Source organism: Rhea americana, unplaced genomic scaffold (genome assembly GCF_003343005.1).
Source record: "Rhea americana isolate MKP2758 unplaced genomic scaffold, rheAme1 scaffold_7, whole genome shotgun sequence".
Taxonomy (NCBI): Eukaryota; Metazoa; Chordata; class Aves; order Rheiformes; family Rheidae; genus Rhea; species Rhea americana.
Window position 1 is genome coordinate 1,864,147 of NW_028186867.1, and position 20,535 is coordinate 1,884,681.

The following is a 20,535-nucleotide window of genomic DNA, read 5'->3' on the forward strand; positions in this document are numbered from 1 at the left end:
GGAAAGTTGCCTCCTAAAGCCACAGTGTGGAGAACAGGCATTCAGATTAATCTCTGGCAAGTGATCTTTCAACGCAGTGTATCTAGAGTCAGGCAAYGATTTGAAGCTGTGCTATTGCAAGCAAAAACCTAGAAAGATGAAGTAAGGTCCTACATAAAGGCTAGGCTGGACAAGACCAACCATGACTTAYTGAGAGAAAAGATTTATGTCATTGAAAAATGCCTGATATGCAAGGGAACTGGCCTGTGCTCTTAGCTCTACCATCCTGTGATAAAACTGATGCCTGCTTCTTTGAAATCCGTCTTCACGTCTGCACCTTGTGCAGCCTCCAGCTCTTAGAAGAGCACTGCAACGCCAAGGCCACATGAAGCATGCAGAAACTTGACAAAATCAGTAGTCATGTCTGGACTAGTTCTCTAAATTCAGGATTTTCTAAGCTTCCCCCCCCCACACATCAGTGCTGATCACAACTGAGTCACAAACTGCTTCATGGGCACCTCCCTGCCAACCCACAGTCGTTGAGCTCATCCCTCCTCCTACTCACAAACACACTATGCTGACTCAACGACGGCACCCACAAACAGAGGAGGAGGAAAACATTTTGTGCACTTTTCGTTCTTTTAATGCAGTAGGTTGAAGTAAGTGGCATGGAGGGGTAAATACTGGCAATATGAGCACCTAACTTTGGCTCCTACTGCAGATGCGATTAGATGACCGAAGAACCCCCCAAAAATGGAGAAGCATGCACAGAACAGTGTAGAAGCTTATGGAAATCTCAGATAGAAAATACGAATATTCCCCAAGAAGATACTTCATTTTGTTACCATCTGACTAATCAGCTCAATTTTTTAAAGTACATGCCTATAACTTAAAACCAATATGAAGTATTTTTAACGTATCTGTAAAACTCTAAAATATTTTTGTACCCTAAAACAAGAGAAAGGTTTTATTTGAATGATTTTATGTTATCTACTTCTGTAAAGTAGATACATTGGCCAGGTATCTGCAGAAGGCCTCCCCTAAGCTGGCCCCAGTGGCCAGGGTGAAATAGTCTATAAATTCGGGAGTGCAGGTGGCTAGCCCAGCAACATTCAGTCTTTGTCTCGCCTTACATGAAGCAGCACTACCGCTGGCTCCGATATGGCTAGAGAYGCTAGCTGGGATATTTTCTTAACGCTTAAACTGTTTAACACCAGAAAGGCATATTTCTACTAGTGATGTCAGGAAACAGGAGACCAGCAGCAGAAACAAAGGGTAGCACCTCGCTTCTGGTTTCCAAGTCTTCGAGGAGAGAAAAACAGGGCAACGAAAACACACTTCAAACTCTTTCCTATAGCACCTGCTGGGAGAGGCAGGCGAGAAAGGCAGGAAAACACCAGTAAACTCACAGCTGGCATAGGAACGGCTGTCATCCTCACACATTTTGTGCAATTGCTGATATTCTTCTTGGGCTAGTTCAAATCGCTGTTGCTTTATTTGGTAAATCTCTTTCTTGGCATTAAGTGCCTCCTGGGCAACTATTAAATACTCCTTTAGCATGCGTTCCTGTTCTCTTCTCCATTGCTCCCTTGGGTCCTCGATCTGTGTGAGCTCTGAGGAGAGAAGCATACAAAAAACTTGTAAGATATCTTATCCCACAAACTACAGATTATTGTGTTAAAGTCTGTTTTACAGGTCTACATCACTGCTTAATAAATGARTGACGTGCTCAAAAACTTAGATGTAATTCCTCTAAACTGGTGTGCCTAACACTACAGCAATCAATATCACTACTGAACAAGCTTGGACAAGACYAGGGAGGATGTAAAGTGGAGGAACAGGGAAAGGCCTTCTAAATAGAAAAGTATTTCTATTCTTTCTACAAACTAGAGTAAACCAAAAGAAAGTAGTGTTCTGGCTCTACACTTCCCTAATAGGAAACCTGCACATTCTGAGCAACTATCTGAAAACTATGAAGCACGAAGGAGAGCAAGAAGTACCTTAATGCTTAAACCACAACTCTACAGATGGCAGGAACAACTTAAGATAGATAATACATACAACTTCACAAGCATAACACTGTGAAAGGTTAAGGGTGTTATCTCTAGACCCGCTTAACCAAGGAAAATGAATTTAGTCAACGTAAAAGTTAGCATTTCAACCTCAAATTCAGAAAAGCACAGCTTTCTTTTTTTCTTTTTTTCCTTCTATCTTAAAAATTACTCTCTTGCTTTCCCTTTCAGTGTTTAGGACAGTTAGTATTCAAACACAAACCAAAAACAGGCTTCCAATACAAAATCCTTCCTGCATACATCAATTTACAAAGCTATTATTTTAAAGTAATCTCTTTGGAGTTGCAAAGATATTGCAAGGGAACATGCATTAAAACCCTGAAAAAATGTGAGTTTATGTTTGCTATTTGTGGTGATCCTCAAGCTAGCAAATATGTTTTACACTTCGTGTRAAGTTTTGTATTTAAGCAAATGTTAATTCCTAATGGTTGTGGTTCTACCAGCACAAAGTCACTGCAAATGCAACGTTACTGTTTGAAGTAGAGGCAGAACCTGTAACACAGTCGGGAGGTAAACACCTGATCATTTTGACAAACCTTTTTTCTCACAAGCAAGATGAAGMCAGTTATGTTTAATACTAACATCTTGCATTGCTAATTCAATATGTTAGTGTTTATAATGAAATAAGAAACTATAGAATATTGAGCCCAAGGAATTAGGTACTGCAATGGTGACAAGGTCATGTTAGCAGCTCTACCATTTGAGAACTGTTTGAAAAGCAGACATACAAAGAAAAACATTAAGTTCATCTATGAACAGTGCTTCCAGTAATTTGTGTATTATGTTCTTAATAAAGCGTTCCCTCCATCGTTTTAATTCTTCCCTTTCCCACAACCCCTCACACTGCAAGATCCTGAAGATCCTGCTGTGATTCTGTGATTTGTCCAGAATATTCCTAGTGCTCCAGAGTCTTGGGCTCCCAGCAGCACCTTCAGTCTCCAAAACATCTCRGCTCAGTGTCCCCGGGCCACCTCTGCAGCCCAGGACAGGATGTGCTGTGGCTTGTTTGCATCTCCATAAATGTTTACGGACCCAGTGCCTGCATACAGGCCAAGCAGAAGAACAAACTGCTGAGTTCACACTGCAACCCCTCCTTAAGTGAGGGCGTTATAATTTGCTGCATCTGGCCAGCAGTCTTCCTGAAATTTGTGAGAGTTTTAATATTCCTGAAATGGCTGTTCTCCTRCGGAAACCAGGCAGAAATTAATATATATTTATGAGACAGAAAAAGCACATCACACTAAGCGGCCCTTCATGAACAGAAAATCAGTGATTCTAATCTCAGTAATCATCCAAGGMTAAATATTATGTCAGATCACACATTAAGCCTCTGAGGCAGCAAAGTAAGGCATCACTTATCACATGATGCCTCAAGCTTTCTCAAAAGGTAGCAGCATTCTTTCAAGACAGTAGTGATGTTTTCTTCTGTTTTATGAGCATGGTGGCTTCACTTTGCCCTGGATTTCTACACAAGTTTGCCATGTAACAACTGAAAATAAAGCCAGATTGGATTATAATTTCCGTAGTTTCTTTATAATGAATTAAAAAAAAGAAAAATCTTACAGTAATTCAAGAACGGCCCCAGACAAATGCAGAGAATATATTATTCCCCCACTGGGGAATGCCCAACTGGTTCAAGGAGACTTCAAAGGCTCTCAAGACTCTGAGGAGGAGGGAAAGGAATTCAGTGGCTGGCAGCCGCCAAAGGTTTTAAGCAATGGCTGGACAGGAGCCAMGAGCAGCTTAGTAAGGGTGTCAACAAAGTACAGCATTTGCAGGACAAGATGGAGATCAGGCGTGGAAGCACCATTGAGATTTACACAAGATTCTGTTCCTGAGGTGTTTCAATATGAATGGAAAGTTATAGGCTGGAAATTTTCTTAATTATTATCTTCTAGGTAAACAAACAAGGCAAGAGGCTCTTAAAAGTTGCAAGGGCAGAAAGCAGAGAGGAAGCACTAAGTGTGAGAGGTCCGTGATGAGCATAACTTCCAAAGGATCTCTTTGTATCATCTCTTGCCTTTTCTAACAGTCTTTCTTGAAATCAAGGCATTTCTAACTCTTCTGTCAATTAACACAGAGCTCCAACGCCGCATAAGGCATCTGAACTGGTCTGCCACTTACCTATCATAATACGCACAATTATCCATCCATTAGTTCTCAATTCTAATCTAAGGTTAATGCGGTTTTTATTTGTACCTTGGACATTCACAGTTTAAAAATGGGCCATGTATTCTACTAATTGTTTGAACAATGATTACCCACCTATAATATCAACTCCTTCTTCCCACTGAATATATGCTTGTATATACAAGCACTGTATTAGCCTAAGGGTGACAAACTCATTTTACTGTGACGGCTGAATTACCATTTAGGATAATATCTGTGGGCTGCGAGTAATTAGTTATCATGAAAGAGACAAATTTTGCAACCTTGTTAATTGCAGAACGAACCCATTCACTCAGTTCAGCACTGCCCCTACAAAGCTTCCATCTCTTATTCATATATTACTTCTAATTAATTTCTAATAGCATTAGCTTTACTCTCCCAGACTTATTTCTATAAATCTTCTTCTGCTTCTTCCCATTTAGCATTTGGGAACTTCATTGCTCTGTGCAAGGACTCTCTTCAGCAGTTTAGCTCTCAACTGCATAGAAAAAAAATGTAAGCCAGATCTGACATGCCTACAATGATTAATATCCTTCCTGTAAGTTTGAACTTGATGTCTGTGGTAAAACAGCTAATAACGAAGTTTAAAAAGCAAAATGAAGAGATTTCTTTAGCATGGAATTGTGATTGTTATTTATATCAAAGGATGGCTATTGATAGGATGCTTCATTAGCCCTTTTAGTCAGAGCAATGCAATGAGAGCTCACGTTCTGTCCATTATCTAGGAACCCTAAAGCCTTTTTCGAAGTTAGAAAAATTTTAAAAAGTAAAAAACAAACAAACAAAAAATCAAAGGAGTTGCCAATGTCCTGATTTTTCATAAGTTCGTTCATGCACACATGGATATATATGTATGCATGTACTACACTACCTTACTCTGATGTAAAACTTTTTTTTATTAAATCAGCATTCACTAAAGAATTCCTACTAGTTTAAATGACAATCATTAAATAACCATTTTCTAAACAGAATTATCGTATTACCTAAAAATCTATATTTATTGCCTTTCTATTGTCTAGGCTATCCATCTTGCAATCAGTGTATTAACAGCTCTTTAACAAAGATCACTAATTAAATAATAAACCTTAACTTCCAAACAAAAAAGTGCCTCTGTGGGTCAAACAATACAATAGGAATGTTTGTTTGTTTGTTTTAATAAATAATAGTGAAACCACAATACATAAGTCATTCCAATGATGGCAGGAAGCCAAAACTATTTCTACACTTTTATTTTTTAATTGACTAGATTTTAAGTAGATAGCACTGAAGTTGTTTTTGYAGATTATACTATTTGCCACTGTTGTGATAGCTCACATAACTACTTTCTTCTTTTCTCCCTCCCAGCTAACTGCCAATTCCCACAATATTGAAAACATTCACTTGTTAGTGATAAGAAGCCTAACRATGGCAACACAACAGTAACAGCAACAGTAGTACAAAGCTGTAAAGATAAAACATGCTACTTTAAAAGTAGAACTGGCAGATGTGCCAGACTTTGGAGATACCAAGCTCAGCAATTGTCCAAAGGGAAAATACTAAAAACCTTTCCTTTTTGGTTTCCAAAAGGGTCATCCGCTGGTCTTTTTACTTTACTTTGTACTATATGAAAAGCACAAAGGATGCAATGTTTAAGAGAGACTATTGTATTTCTTATTTAATTTATAGCGCTTTTAATTTAAAATCAACATTTCTCCCAGAATGTATTTTGTTTTCAAGATATATGAGTAAACTATGGATCACTGGAAAGGAAGRAAATAGAAGAGTGTAGTATAAAAATCTTATCATTTGATACATGACAAAAAGCAGTAACAAAATTATTGATATTCCACTGGATGACTTAACAAAAGAATAATGACTTTATACACTGTATCTCATAGCTTTTAAAATTCTTTAGAACGAGAGGAAGGGTATTGTCCGCATTTGAAAGATAAGGAAAAAGATCCTGGAAGAAATGACTGGCAAACATTATCTCACTGTAATATGAAGCTCATAAATGTTATCAGAAACAAAGTTAGTGTTTCAATAAACAACAGCTTGCTAGTATTCCTAAAACTAATCATGTATCTACTCACGATTTATGTGGTCCATGTAATAAACTCCAATTTGCTGATCGTAAACAGTTTCCCATCCTAAAGGAAGCTCATCACCCACACAGTCAGCAAATGTCAATGGCTTTGTAATCCTGTAAAAATAAAAATAATGAAAATAAATACAAAAGGAGCACAGTTTACAGTGCAGTAAATGTATAAAATGTACCTCTGTGATTTKATCATAAAAAAGCTATGCTGCGTAGGAATGTGCTAATTATTGCAAAGATACAGTTTCAAAATAGAATTTCATTTAAGTATGCTGATAGATACTCCCCAAACAGGTAAGACAAGCTTCTTCCTTCAAGTTTTTATGCTTAACAATTTAATTATGATGGCATGCAGTCCTGCCAGTTCTTTTGCAAAGAACACAGAAGTGAAGCTGGAGTTCAGCACTGCTCACAATTACTAGATGCTTTACAGGTTTTAACTTCTTCACGGTGTTAGAGATGTCTAACTGTTTGTTCCTACAAACACAAACATAAAAATAGTACTGTATAATAGATTTCTCCTCTTTTCAATTACACATTTCTGACTATTAATAATATGCTGTCAGTGCAGACCCATTCAAATTACTTTCTCTCCTCTAAAAAAGAAGGGAGATAAAACCAAAGGTGTCTACAGAATTCTGAACTCCATCAGAGCAGAAACAGTAACTAACAAATATATTAACTAGAAGCACAAAATATCTTGCTGAGCAAATTCTATCACCAATGGCAACAGAAATCCACAATAGCAATTTTAACATTTAGAGGAATACTGGAAATACTGGCTTATAAATTCGACAGACARACTCTACACTGAAATTGTTCTGAAACAACAAGGTATAGGGAAAACTAGAAAGAGTGTTTTAAATAAAAAATTCCCAATATTTCAGTTGAATCATGTCTACTTCCCAAAGCATCATTTCAGTTGTCACTTAAATCTCTAAAATAATGTAATTCTCTAAAAGCAACTAAAGAAGTCCTTTTCAGAAAAGTTATTAATATAATCATTTCAATTTTAACTGGGTTATTATACACTTCCAGCATTTATTTGTTATCTAAAATGATGATAGCTTTTCAAAGATTAAATATGTGCATTAATTTATAGACTTTAATTGAGCATAATTTGAATATCATATAACAGGATTGGCATAGGATGAAGTTCTGTTCACATACTCTAATATACAATTAAGGTTTTCTAYAGAGAGAATTTGGGTTATCCCTTTAAACACATTTGGGAATATAGAGATCATAGGAACTCCTATGTTCATCTCATAACATCAGTATAAATCAGTAACTTTGTTCGAACAATAATGTATCCTGCTCCTGCCCCAAAATGAAACCAACTGCAAGAATACAATTGTAAAAACTTTAAGCGATGGAACTACTATTATGACAGTATTCTAGCTATTTCAAGAGTCCATTAAGCATTCAAAACATGTATCATTATCTGTTTACCTTAATGTTTTATAGTTCCAATCACTGAACTTTTTAAACATCTACAACTAGATTTAAAAGCCTTGATCCATCAGATATGTTTTTGGATAAAACTACTCAGTTACCACCTATCATGTTTTTAAAGAACTGCTAGACTGCTCGTTGGCTCTGAATCTTAAAACTGTTCTTCTGAATCCTACTTACCTTTCCTAATTTTTCAACAGATTTTACTGTATTCATGCTCACACATTGAAGAAAAGACAGAAAAATTGTGGTCCATGAAGTTATGTACATGTTTTTAATGCTTATTTTCATAGTATACAGAATATGTACACTTAAACAAAAGAATAACACCACCACCACCACAGCTTCACACACGTACTGTTCCTTTTTTCATCAGTTGTGTAGAAGACCACTCTAGCAACAGTACATATGCTAAAAAGAAAATGAGCATTTCTGTCACTAACAAAAAGCATGAAACTTCAAACAGTAGAAACAGAAAAAATGCATTTATCTGCCTTCTAAAACTAATTTAGTATTCTTCAGATTTGAGTGTTCATTAAAGCTAGCTTTAGTAAACAATTTGTCTTCACTATCTTATACCCCTGCAATGTTTTCAATTGCTTTGCACAATAACCAAGCAGTGTACAATGAGAACAACTGTTTTCTTTTACTGTTAATAAGATATAAAAATTAATCTCAGTTTCTTGAAAGAAAATGTTTGTTTTCTGAATAGGCTGCAGCTATAATCCATATGTATTTCTCATTAAAATTATGATAACACTACTCCAATTAAAGGTAACTACCATTCTTCTATCAGAAGGGAAAGATGGTAAGAAAACTCATGAATTTTAGGATCTATGAAGAAAAAGTTATTTAGATGAAATAAAGAGCCTAGTTATACTATGCTACAGATTCTTAAAACATTCATAAGCAGTTTAATAAAATTAAGATGTAAATGAATCTATGCAATATAATTTAAAGTCTTCCATTGCYGACAAATACGTATTTTATTTCATGCAGAACTAGTCATGTAAACCAGAAGCTGCTGTATTCAAGAAAGAAATCGTTACTATGGATTGACATACGAATTCTTTTGGGAATCCGTCTAGTAGTTTGGTGGACCAAATATTGCCAAAATAGTTCTGATCTCCCTGGAATTCAGTCAAAATATCAAAATATTAAAAATACAATGCACAGCTTTTTTTTAAACTCAGATGGTTTTGTTCCGAAGATATCATGTTTACAATTTCTCAAAGCAGTCTAGACATTGGTTCTTAAATTACCACACTATAGACAAGATTTTCTTTGGAATGAGTTATGAGACATGCTTGCCTGTTATACAAACACGCCCGCACCCTTTACTCATAAATAAAACCTACAGGCGATGCTCTAACCTTTCACGCTACAAGAACCGTAATTCAACATCTTCCGTGATCCCCCCACTGCTCAAACTTCCAGAAGTCAAAGCTCATTTTCTAGAAAAGGGAGACTGAAGAAAGTCAACGCATCTGGCGTAACAGGTTTTCATTCTGATTTTATAAAGCATAGGTGAGCAGTATGATTAATGGTTTTAAAGGAAAATCTTGATAGAAAAAAAACATATAAAAAGCTTTCTTTCAGACATTCAGGTTTGTCATTTTAAACTATATTCGAAGTTGCTCCAATTTGGATTTCTTTCAGACAGAGCATAAGGTTGCACTGAAGACTCCCAATTTACATATTTACATCTATGTAACCTGATGGTTCTTCAGTAAACTGAGCTAAAATAAAGCACAGCTTAAAATCAGAATTAAAAGTTTCTCCCTATGTTTCTTGTTTAACCAGTACAACTCTGAACACAGTATTTTTTTGTCCAGTTAGGGAAACTAGAGGTTTCCAAAATAATAAAAAAAATATATAACAGATGGAGATATGGATATTGGAGGTCAGCCACAAACTACAGCACTAGACTATTGAAATTATGTATCTYCTGGAAGTACCACTTTCCCTTCTACTTTTTTTAAATTAGCTTAAACTTTTTAAAATAGGACAGCTCTTTTTTTCTGCTTCTATATAAGGAATTGCACAAGGTGCAAGTACATCTGTGAAAACATTTCAAAGCATTAAAATAAAGACAGGCCAGAACAGAATCAAAATACTGCCATCTTTTATTGCAAGAAAAGCTAAACAAGCTGCCTTGAACTTCTCTCCCACCTATTCCCAGTAGTAAAGAAAAAGAAAAGGCATTTTATCTGTCACCAGGGATTGTCTCCTCATCTCGACATGATATATGTTAGACATTCAAAAGAGGATTCTGCACGTCTAACTAGAAACACAATTCCTGTGAGACCAATTTTTAACATTAACTGGTTGTGGTCACTGGACCTACAGCCCATAYGTAAGTGATAGTTGTCCAGGGTGGCTATTTTCACATAATATCCAAGTGCCTACCATAACTTCAGATAACCAGTTAGCTGATTCTTCATTACCTTTTAAACATTTATCCTCTTCAAAAATAATTGTTCTCCATTCGTTAAGACACCCATTCTCTTGTGACTTTGAAAACCTTCAAAAATACCAAAATGCACAGAAAGCTTCTATAACCAAAATCCTGTAAACTAAGCCAAGAAAAAAAATCTTTGAGCACTGCCATACTCTTTGGATCTGTCATCTCCAGCTCTACCCAAATTAAATGTTTTCATTAAAAAGAAGTCTGGTATTCGCATGCAGTAAAACAGGTCATATTTCTGAAAAACTAGTTTTATTAATATTTTCTATATCAAGTATTAAACTACAAAATAAAAATGAGTAATTAAGAGTAACAGTTTGACTGAGTAAGAGATGATTTTTCTCATTTGCCTCTACTTACTTCATATCTKTAATTTGTTACAAAGGCCCAGGAGGCTTTCCTGCAGGGTGCTTCCAAAATACATTACCAGACCTTTCTGAATATAAAACAGCTAYAGAAATTTCTTGAAGGTATCAGTTCATGGTGGAGAGTAGGCAGGAAGGGGAGAGAGGGCAAAGGGAGATTAYTAGATACGCTTTTAGATAAATTACTGCAAAACTGTTTTCAGCTTTTCTGTTGATAAAACCTAATTTTAACTCAAAARAAAARAAAAGAAAAGAAAAGGCTCAACCTTTACATAGTAAGAAAACACTTCTGAGTTCAGAACAAGACGTGCTTCATGTCTCTGACTCTCCAAAATGCAGTCTGGTTGCTAGTCTGGGGCAGCAATTTCTTTGTGATGTATTTTCAAAAACTGAAYTGGATCGCTAACAACACAAGGCACCAAAAATATTCAATAAGATCCTGAAATCTTTAGGGCTAACTGAGCAAAAATTCCCCAAGGAGAAACTAAATTAWGAGAAACAGAAGCTGTTTTTGTGTGATTTTGAGCAGGAAATGAAAAAGGTGTTTCCAAGGTAAAAACTCTGCAGAAAACTAGCTGTCACATCGTAGACAATATCTAAGAGGACTAAATTACATCCACTGTCACCTCTTATCTTCTGAAGTAGCCCATGRTTAAGAGGAGAGTATTAACCACAAGGGCTACAGCTTACCTACAGAAGATGAAAATGCGCCAGCAAGTTCTGAAGAAAAGCAGTAATTTGTATGGAAGAGAGAGGGGAAGACGGAAGAAGAGCAACTGTCAACAGTTCTTTTAGTTTCGTTCCTATTTTGGGATGGGAACAACAGCAAAGGCAGAACATGTCTAATAAAGGTCACTTTTCAACAAACCACCAGAAGAAGAATTCACTTAGCCCGATCTCAGTTTGATGAGCAGTCTAGAGGGCTAGATGTTTTTGCCTGACAAATGTGAAATACAGGCTAGGAAACGGTATTAACTCATGCTATATATCTGAAATAAGCTATGCAATTTAAAAACAAGTAACAGTAATCCTAGTAAATAATTACACTTTCCAAYAGATCTAGCAATAACCTATTCAAAGTAACATAAAAATATACTGAACATATTGTTGAAGAGTCACAAGACAGGAAAGAGAGCAGGCAAAATGAAGAATCAAGCACATATTTAGAGGCTTTTTGCCAGACATTTTTTTCTTACCTCCTTTCAAACATGCACTTAAACTACAGCTGTTGCCGTAAATGTTAACTTATCCCCTCGTCTAGCATTTTAGCTCTTATCTCACCCTTCCCCACAACAAATTAAAAACTCTGAAAAGGAATGGAAGACAATTTATTTTGTTATTTCACAAGGGATGTTCACAAGAAAAACTGTTTACAGCTAGGGTTTTTGTTTGTTTGTTTGTTTGTTTGTTTGGGTTTTTTTGTTATAGCTGGTGGTGGTTTGCTTTGTATTTAAAAGCTGCACTCCTCTCTTGAAGGCACCTAACTGACCTTTACAGCTCCAGCACCTCAGCAATACACTCCCAGGCCTGCAAGGACTTCTTCGAAGATGCAAAGCCTGTTGCCCCTCAACTATTCAGCATCTTGCAGCCCAAATCTCCCCCCAGCTCCTCCCAGCCCACTTGTGCAAAGGGAGCACAAAAGTCCCTGTCTCCTAGCAGGAGAGTAACAAATCAGGTGKATGCCCCACTGGTCTTGAAGCAAAGGGTTTTCTCAACAGCTCCAAAAAATAGCCATTTATCACAGGCACATGTGCACATGCACAAAGACAGAATTGGGTAGCACATACAGCCCAATATAAACTGTCTGTAACAAAGTCAAAATAAACTCTGAATCTTGTATTACTGCACTCAGAAACATACTAGTTTTTCCTCATTGTCCACCTTGTCTAATGGCCTTMACTCTTCAAAAATATTTTAGATGAAGTAACACATCCAAACCATAAACTGCAAACTACACACTGACTGCTTAGTCAAAAGTACAATCAAACTTACAAAAAATATGTATATTTTCCAAGATAAAAATCCTTTAAAACTTCTTTTCTAAATTCAAATGATACATCTTCCTATTCCATATAATTTAGCCTCCAGCTCTGAACAGAATAACTTAGTGAACATCTACACAATCCTGCATTAAAATAAATCYGCAACAGCATATGGCCATATGGGAACTTCCACAAATGAGATTTTGTGCTCAAGACAAAGACCAGAAGAGGATAACATATTCAAATTCATCACTGGGACGTATTTCCCCTAGAAATACAGTATTACCTTACAGAGAAGAAACAACAGTAYCAGTTCTTCTAAAAGGTTGTCATTTGAGACCACAGTACATTTTGCAGTCATGCAATGTGTATGACTGCAGCAAAAACAATAGCAAACAAGCACATGAAATGCAGTGTACCAAATGTCAAATCAGTATATTYGATTAAATGACTTTACAGTGATGTAAGGCAATATAGAATACATGAATGTATAAAACAAAAGGCACAAAACAGCATTAGCAAGGACTACAACATCAGTAGTGACATTAGTAAGGACAACTACAGTAACGAATCTAATCCCTAAGTCAGTGTGCTTAAAGAGGTGGTTAAAGCATAGATGCTAACTTCATTAGCCGTCCTGCCCCTCTATCTGATCCCATAAATGGCCCCGGTTTTACGGCCATCTGCACCTACCTGGAACAAGGCTGCAGAATTGAGAAGTCTCACACGCGCCCACGCACACACATAGGCATCGCCGCTCAAATGTGATCCTCAAGAAAGGACTCTTACGCTCATTCATTAGGTCCATGGTATTAAGTACAAAACAAGCARTTTAAACTACAAAGATCAGATTTCAGCATCAGGGTCTCACACTATTATCATCGCTGGTTTATTTCATATGCAAAAGTACAGGAAAAAGAATACAAATTCAATTAGATATCTACCTCTTTTTTGATCTTGTGCTGAAGAACAACATTCAGGAAAAATTGAAATAATGTCAAAAAAGTGCATTGCACTGAACAGAGTGCCTGAGTACTTTATTCTGACATTTGAAAACTGAATGGARTGGTTTTGTCTCCTAAAGCATCATGTCCCGAGTTATGTGCTACTTTGATTTAATTCACTTAYCATGAAAACAGACACTTCACTTTTTCATGCTAGGCAGTCCCTTTCAATTTTTTTATTTCACTAACAGKTTTTTTTTTTTGATGGACAGGGTATTACCACATATCAGGTGACTGTTCATTTTATCTACTATACTCTCTGCTATCTTATTTAACGGTAAATAGGCTGAATGGTCATGAAAACTGAACTGTTAGATTCTGTGATGCAGAGGTAGCTACCTATATGAACAGAAAATCTATATAATTTTTAATTTGGAAGATAGTAACAGATTTTCATATTTATTTCAAACATCTATATGATGTTATTCTTGAATTACCAGAGATTTATCTGAGAACTTCCTCTAATCTGCTTTCTGTTCAGTATTAGAGAAACAATAAGTATTTAATAATAAGCAACAACAGAGAAATAGTGCACTTCTTTCACTATCCTCAATCATAGTTCCAGAAAACAAAGACACTAAGAAATACTGCTTCAGTATACTCATCATTAAAAGAAAATATATATATACATATATATATATATATATACACACACACATATATATATATATATATATATATATATGCTTTCCAAGTGTAGCCCTCTCAGCTAACGTATTTGGCTGGACAGAAATGCCTGAAATATGTCACACAAATCAAAAAAGACAGTCAAGTTTTCCAAGCAGGTATCCATTTCTTAATAGCAGCTACAATTCAAATTCAAATAATCCATATTTAGGACATAAATATGACAATTTTTTGCTGAAAAAAATAGATGAGCATTTCATCAATATGGCTGCAATCTCCCCTTCAAAAAACATAGACACTTAAGTCCATGCTATTAAAAAAAAAAAAAAAACTTTCATTTCTACTATTTGTTATTTTTATACAGGATAAATGTCCCCCCTCCTCCACTCCTTTTTTTAATTAAGGAAGGCTGTCTATGAACGCTTTAACTCATGTTATGTTTGTGCGTGCACAGAGATAGCCTGCAGATACAGGCAACTGCTCAAAGCAGCCAGCCAGCATCTAAGATTAGCAGCAGGGCAAGGGCAGTAGCCGGAGGGGTTGGCTGAAGGCAGGCAGGCTGGGCAGCAGGTGACTTTGCATCTTGGACAAGAAAACAGAAAGACAAAAATTACATATGCTTGCTGGCAATAAACTATAAGGAGGTGGAGAGTAGACAACATGCTGCAGATAAAACAGTAACATGGAGGGAGTGAGGAGACCACTTTTCTACTGACTGACATCARATTGGAACTTTTTATTGAACACTTTTTTAGTTAAAAACAACTACATGTTGTTTTTTCTTCTGCCAATTCTAACAAATCTGTCTTTGTTACTCACAATCTCTGAATATTTTTGAGACCATCTTAAGGATTTGTATACTAGAAGAAACCTCTGAGCACTTTGCTCCCAGTATATGCAATCAAGATACTTACGATTATCAAACTGACAGGTGAGCACTTAGGTCCTCTTAGCTATAAGTGCATTTCTGAGAAATTAAAACAGAGACTCCAAAATTGCTCTTCGGATAAATGCTAAATATTGCCTATAATGCAAATATTTTTTTAAAAAATTTAATCTAAAGATAAGTCTAAATCAAAACTTCTGATTTCTAGTTTATTAAGGTATCTTGCTCATCTCTAAAGTAATAGAGAAGCAAAAAGGAAAAGTCTTCAAAGCCGCCTCCCACTCTACTGCGTGCTCTCACCAAGCTCATCTGTCCCATATCCAAAAGATTATGCCAGTGTTTGCTCACCAGTCATTTACACTTAAATCTAGCCTTAAGAGACTAAACTTTTCTTCAAAATTTTAAAGTCTGTGCAATTACCACAAACAGTTTAACAGTGATTTTTTCCAAAATGTTCTACGTATCACTTAAGAGTTGAAGCTTCTGTACGCTTGCCATGGTTTGTTCAGCACTGCAGAAAGCCTCTACTTTCTCCTCTGAAATTTATCATTCTTCTTTATCAACCAGCCAGATCAGAAAAAATACGCTTTGCTGATTTGTCCACATACCATTAAAGTGGTGAAGGATAGAGATAAGGCTTAAAACAGTCTTCAATACGTAAAGCACTGTAAAAGGCTTCTGTGAATAGATTAGAGCTGAGAATCACTTTAGATGTTATCTCAGTCAGCGAGTATGAGTATCTTAGGTTAACCAAATATCTTTGGGCTGAGTAAAACATAAGTAGTTGAAGACACACAGAGCTCTACGCTACAACCCTGAGTTATGTACGCAAATACATCCTGATGTGGTTAACCTCTAGCTGTTAAATGAAGAAAACCCTTTCTGTACACTGAGAAAGCCCATCATGTTAGAAAATACAACAACTAAGATCATGTTAAGGGGATCTCATACTTACGCAGTCTGAGACAAAAAAAAAAAATTTAAGAATATGCTACAGACAGGCTACAGTTAATTCCTAGAGTTTCCTCAGAGGTGAATTTAAGCTTAATAAGATTAGAAATAGACATTCATCATGTCTATGCGCACAAGCAAACTCAGCATGATTATGAATGAGAACTTAAGTAATCCAATGTTTTAAAATACTTTTAAGCCCCAATCCTGCAAAAGAGTATGTTCAATTAGTTAAATGTCACAGCAATTAGTTTCATGAAAGTATTGCCACCAGTAACTATTACTCCAAAGAAATGTATAAAAGAGAAGACGATTTAAAAGTTGCCAGAAACAGTTTCTAAAGAAATAAAGCAGAAAATGGCTAACAATGGGAGGAAAAAGTAAACAAAACTGGACTGAGTATAAAACAATGGTTGGAAAAAATATATATTCAAGAGACTACTCTTTTCAAGTCTAGGAACAAAGTGATGTGTAGATAAGTGCCAAAAGAATATGCATACCATGACTTCACATACATCCTATTAAAAACAAATTGTTAAGTAAAACAGTAAGCAAATGTCACACACCCAGAAAACTCTACAGGACCAAACAGCATTTGAAATTCCACCTCAAAGTTTCTCATTTAAACTGTGAGAACAGAGCTTGCTTCCTCCTCCAACCTGTTGGAAAATGATGTTATACTATGTTTGCTAAAAGGGTCGCGTATGCCATTGCTCTAACACGTTCAACTATCAGATTCCTGCAAGTTTTATGGACTCCTATGTCACTACTGCTCAACACCCCCGGCATGCTACTGGACTGTCATGCACCAGCCCTACCTGTGGGGCAGAAAGGTTATGCCTGGCAAAAGGCCACAGACCCATGGCAAGCACCTGGTCTCACATCTCCGCCAGCACCCTCCTACCCAGGTCATGCCTCCAAGAAGGGGACCTGTCATCAGGGAGGACAAGACAGGGCACCCCAACAGCCCCTGCCTGCCCCTACTGCACCCCAAGGCAGATCTGCCCACACTGCTTCTTAAGTTTCTACATTACCTTATTAAAGCAATATTTTATATCCACATATATAGTGGCATATAGTGAGAGTGAGGGAGGGCATCTAAGGTGACACATACATGATCTGAGGGCTTGTCTCAGCAACTTGTCTCAAGAGTGCCAAAACTCAACATTGTGTTGAGTGATGTCAACAAGTGGACATCCACTGACAGGATCTTTGATGCTTTTGGTTTTCAGACTCCGTTTTTTGCAAGCAGTGATCTATGGCAGTCACCTCATTACTAAATGCTTTCCCAGTCTTCCAGGAGCAAGCGACCCTCAGTCAAGTAGACATGGGCATAACTACCTTCAAGTGGTGACTGACAAGCAACTAATGAATGGTTTATACATCAATACATACATATAGACAGCTTCAGTTTTCTCTGTCATATTTAAAAATTCCAGTAAATCACATTTCTAACAGTTTTTGCAGAAATTGCTCATGTTTATCTGGAAAATACCAAAAATATACCCATTAATGGAAATTCTGCTCAAATATATGTATGTTCTTTTTTTCCCAAAAATATCAGGAGATCTAACAAAAGAAACTGCATCTCCCTACAATCGTTTCTTCTTTTATATCAGCAGAGCAAACCCTTTGCTAAGCAAAATCATTCACTGTTTTAAAACCTAGTAACTATTTAATTATTTAATCTAAGGGGAAAAGGCAATGTTTTTGCAATGATTTGCAGCCTTGACGCATTTTGTTCCTCACAGCTGCTCTCTGCCTTTACTCTAAAATTATACATGTAACTGCCCAATTATTCACACTTTATGGCATGTTTGTTTATACAATTTCTAAACCTTTTTATTCTCAACAATCTCAACCTACTGTCACGAATCCAAATAAAAGTAAGCCACAAATACATATTAACACAAGCTGGGGGGAGTGGGGAATTCTGTAAAATACGCACTTAAAATCTAATGCTTTAAGACCTGTTGATAATTCCTTCCGAACTCCAGGTCAGCCAGCATTTTTCCAGTTTTTAGGAAAACCTGGTCCCTATTTTCCAAATATTTAATTATGCCAATATTAATATCATTCTCCATATATACATCCCTCAAAATCTTCTACAGTCCTCTTTAATGCTGACCTTGCAAACTAATGTGCTGTATTCCCTAGTCAATGTGTCTTTAGGATACATTAGAAAGAACAGTCTTACATAGGTTCATCTGAAGTTTTTCAAGAGCTAGAAGTAATAGCTTCAAAGTTTACAACTTCAACTGTTGCCAGTAGTTATGCAATATATTATAGTTAAGTTTCAAGCTAGACCAATACAGTATTTTCAAGTAAGCAATATAAAGGATTACTCATAACTTCACTATTGCTTTTCTGCTAAATACAGGAATAAAAAAATATTTTGTGAAAAATCCAGAGAATTACGGGCAAATAATGTACTCTTAAGGAACAACCAAAGGGAAATAGAAACTTACTGAAGGTTAGGAAAAAAACAACCTGCTCAAATTAAATAAAGTTTTATGTCCATCTGAAAAAATCATTTTCAGAGAAAATAAACTAAATCAAATTAAGCAAAACAGCACTAAGTCATGCAATTTTTTTAGAGTATAAAACTTTAGAACAATTGAAATGAGAGAAAAAAAAATCAGCCAACAAGAGATAAAGCAGACATTGGGTATGTCACCAAAACTACACTGATCTTCAGTTGTACTTAGCTGAATATCCACAAGTAAGAAGTACCTTTTTACTAGACAGGAGTGCAAATTACAGAGTAATTTTGCACAGTAACACACAAATTGAGGCTTCAACAGTAGGTGGCCTCCTCCTCTTCTTCCTTTCAATCTCCCATGGCTGAGAAAGTTAAAAATAGAGGCTTCCGTTTCCTTAGATTATTTCGCTTTAAACTTCTCTCAAGCACTGAAATTAGCTACTTTGCCAGCTTCCTACATTTGTGTTAGAAAAGAAGGAGTGTTAAAAACATGCTTCCATTTACAACAACTCAGGAAACTGACTTCTACTGTCTGAATTATAATTATCTGTAAATGACAACTCCCTCCAAGAGTTGTAGGTGTCTCAAAGTTTCTCTTTGGAGAAACTCCCAAAAGCTCCTTGTGCTACAGAGTAAGGTATTTAAGGGGTAACCTCCTGTACTTGCTTATTTTTGTACTTTTAAGCATACCCCTGCAGTTAGTAAAAGCAGGTATTTGCAGTGCACAGCTTTCAATTCACCACCCAAGAGCAATTCCAGGATTACGAAGGAGAGAGTAAGAGCTGCAGAGAGCCAGTTTCAGCTCCCTCCTTCATGGCCCTGAGCCTTCGAGGAAGTTAGAAGCCGCAGGAAGCCTCTAACTTCCACCATTGCAGCACAAAGTGGCCCCAACTGACCAGGTCCATATTTTAAGGTCAGAAGGAACCACTGTCATCATCTAATTGACCTCCTACATAATACAGGCCACAAAACTTTCATTGGTAATTCTTGCATCTAGCCCAACATCTCGTGGTTGACCTAGTGCATATTTTCCACATTGGTAAGAACAGTGTTTATTTATACTGAAAAAGATGTACATTGCAGAATAAGTATTCAATTTGTTTATCTGAAAGTACTGCATATCAACAAATAAAAAATAGCAAGAATCCATATACTGGTCTAATATAAAGTAGCATCATCTACACATTATAGTAATGCAGTGCCACCCATTCATTAGGGAGCCTGGTGTGCCTCATTAGGCAATTTTTCAATTGCTTCTAATTTTGCTAAACTGAAATTACTCTGGCTGAAGTTCTCTCTCCTGAGGGTGTGCCTCATTCTAATCTTCTGTCAGAAGTTTCAGTTAAAATAGCTCAGCCATTTAAAAGAATAAAATAGAGGGAAAAAAATATTATTTTTCCCCCATGTTAGAATTCTTGAAGAAGTTTCACAGGTAGTCCCTCTACTTACAATACCAGAACCTGAATTTTTTAGGTCTTGTACTATCCACATGGAAATATGCTCAAGTTTGGTCAAGGTGCAGGCAAGTATAAGAGGAGACTGTTTTTGCACATGCTCAACGCAACTTTGTGATGAGCACGGAAGTCCAGCTCTTTGCAGGCATACTCTCCGCTGAACATGCACTAGGTCCTCCGAATCTCTCCCAGCTGCAAAGCCACCCCTCGCAGCATCARTGTCTTTCTCTGTTCCCAATGCAATCTCTGTTATGACCTGAATACTATGGAGGAAAACAAGGAAGGAGGCACACTGTGATACCAAGGATGAGGAATACGGGAGTGAAGTGTGGCAAGCAGAAGAGGAGGCAAGCACAAAGCAAGAAGTGATGCAGGGAGGCATGGAGAGAGCAGGACAGCCATGGGGAAAAAGACTAACAGCAGAGTTGGAGCWGCAGAAAGGAATGACTGGGAGCAGAGTGGAAAAACCCACAGCCTAACCAGTGTGACAAGAAAAGAAAGGACTAGCCTATATATCATATATGGCCCTCTACATCCCTCTGCTCTGACACAGTTCTGAAAATCC

The 20,535-nt window shown here is 36.7% G+C and overlaps 1 protein-coding gene across 1 annotated transcript in view; it reads right to left on the minus strand.

Annotated features, from left to right (window-relative positions):
* The window catches only part of WWC3 (WWC family member 3), a 66,158-nt gene extending 59,758 nt beyond the window's left edge, over positions 1-6,400 (minus strand). Inside the window, exons 1-2 of the mRNA XM_085321540.1 lie at positions 6,293-6,400; positions 1,389-1,592 (exon numbers count right to left, since the gene is read on the minus strand). Coding sequence (XP_085177666.1) covers positions 1,389-1,592; positions 6,293-6,308 — 220 coding nt within the window. The 5' untranslated portion in view covers positions 6,309-6,400. The remainder of the gene's footprint in view (positions 1-1,388; positions 1,593-6,292) is intronic.
* Positions 6,401-20,535: the final 14,135 nt, after the last annotated feature.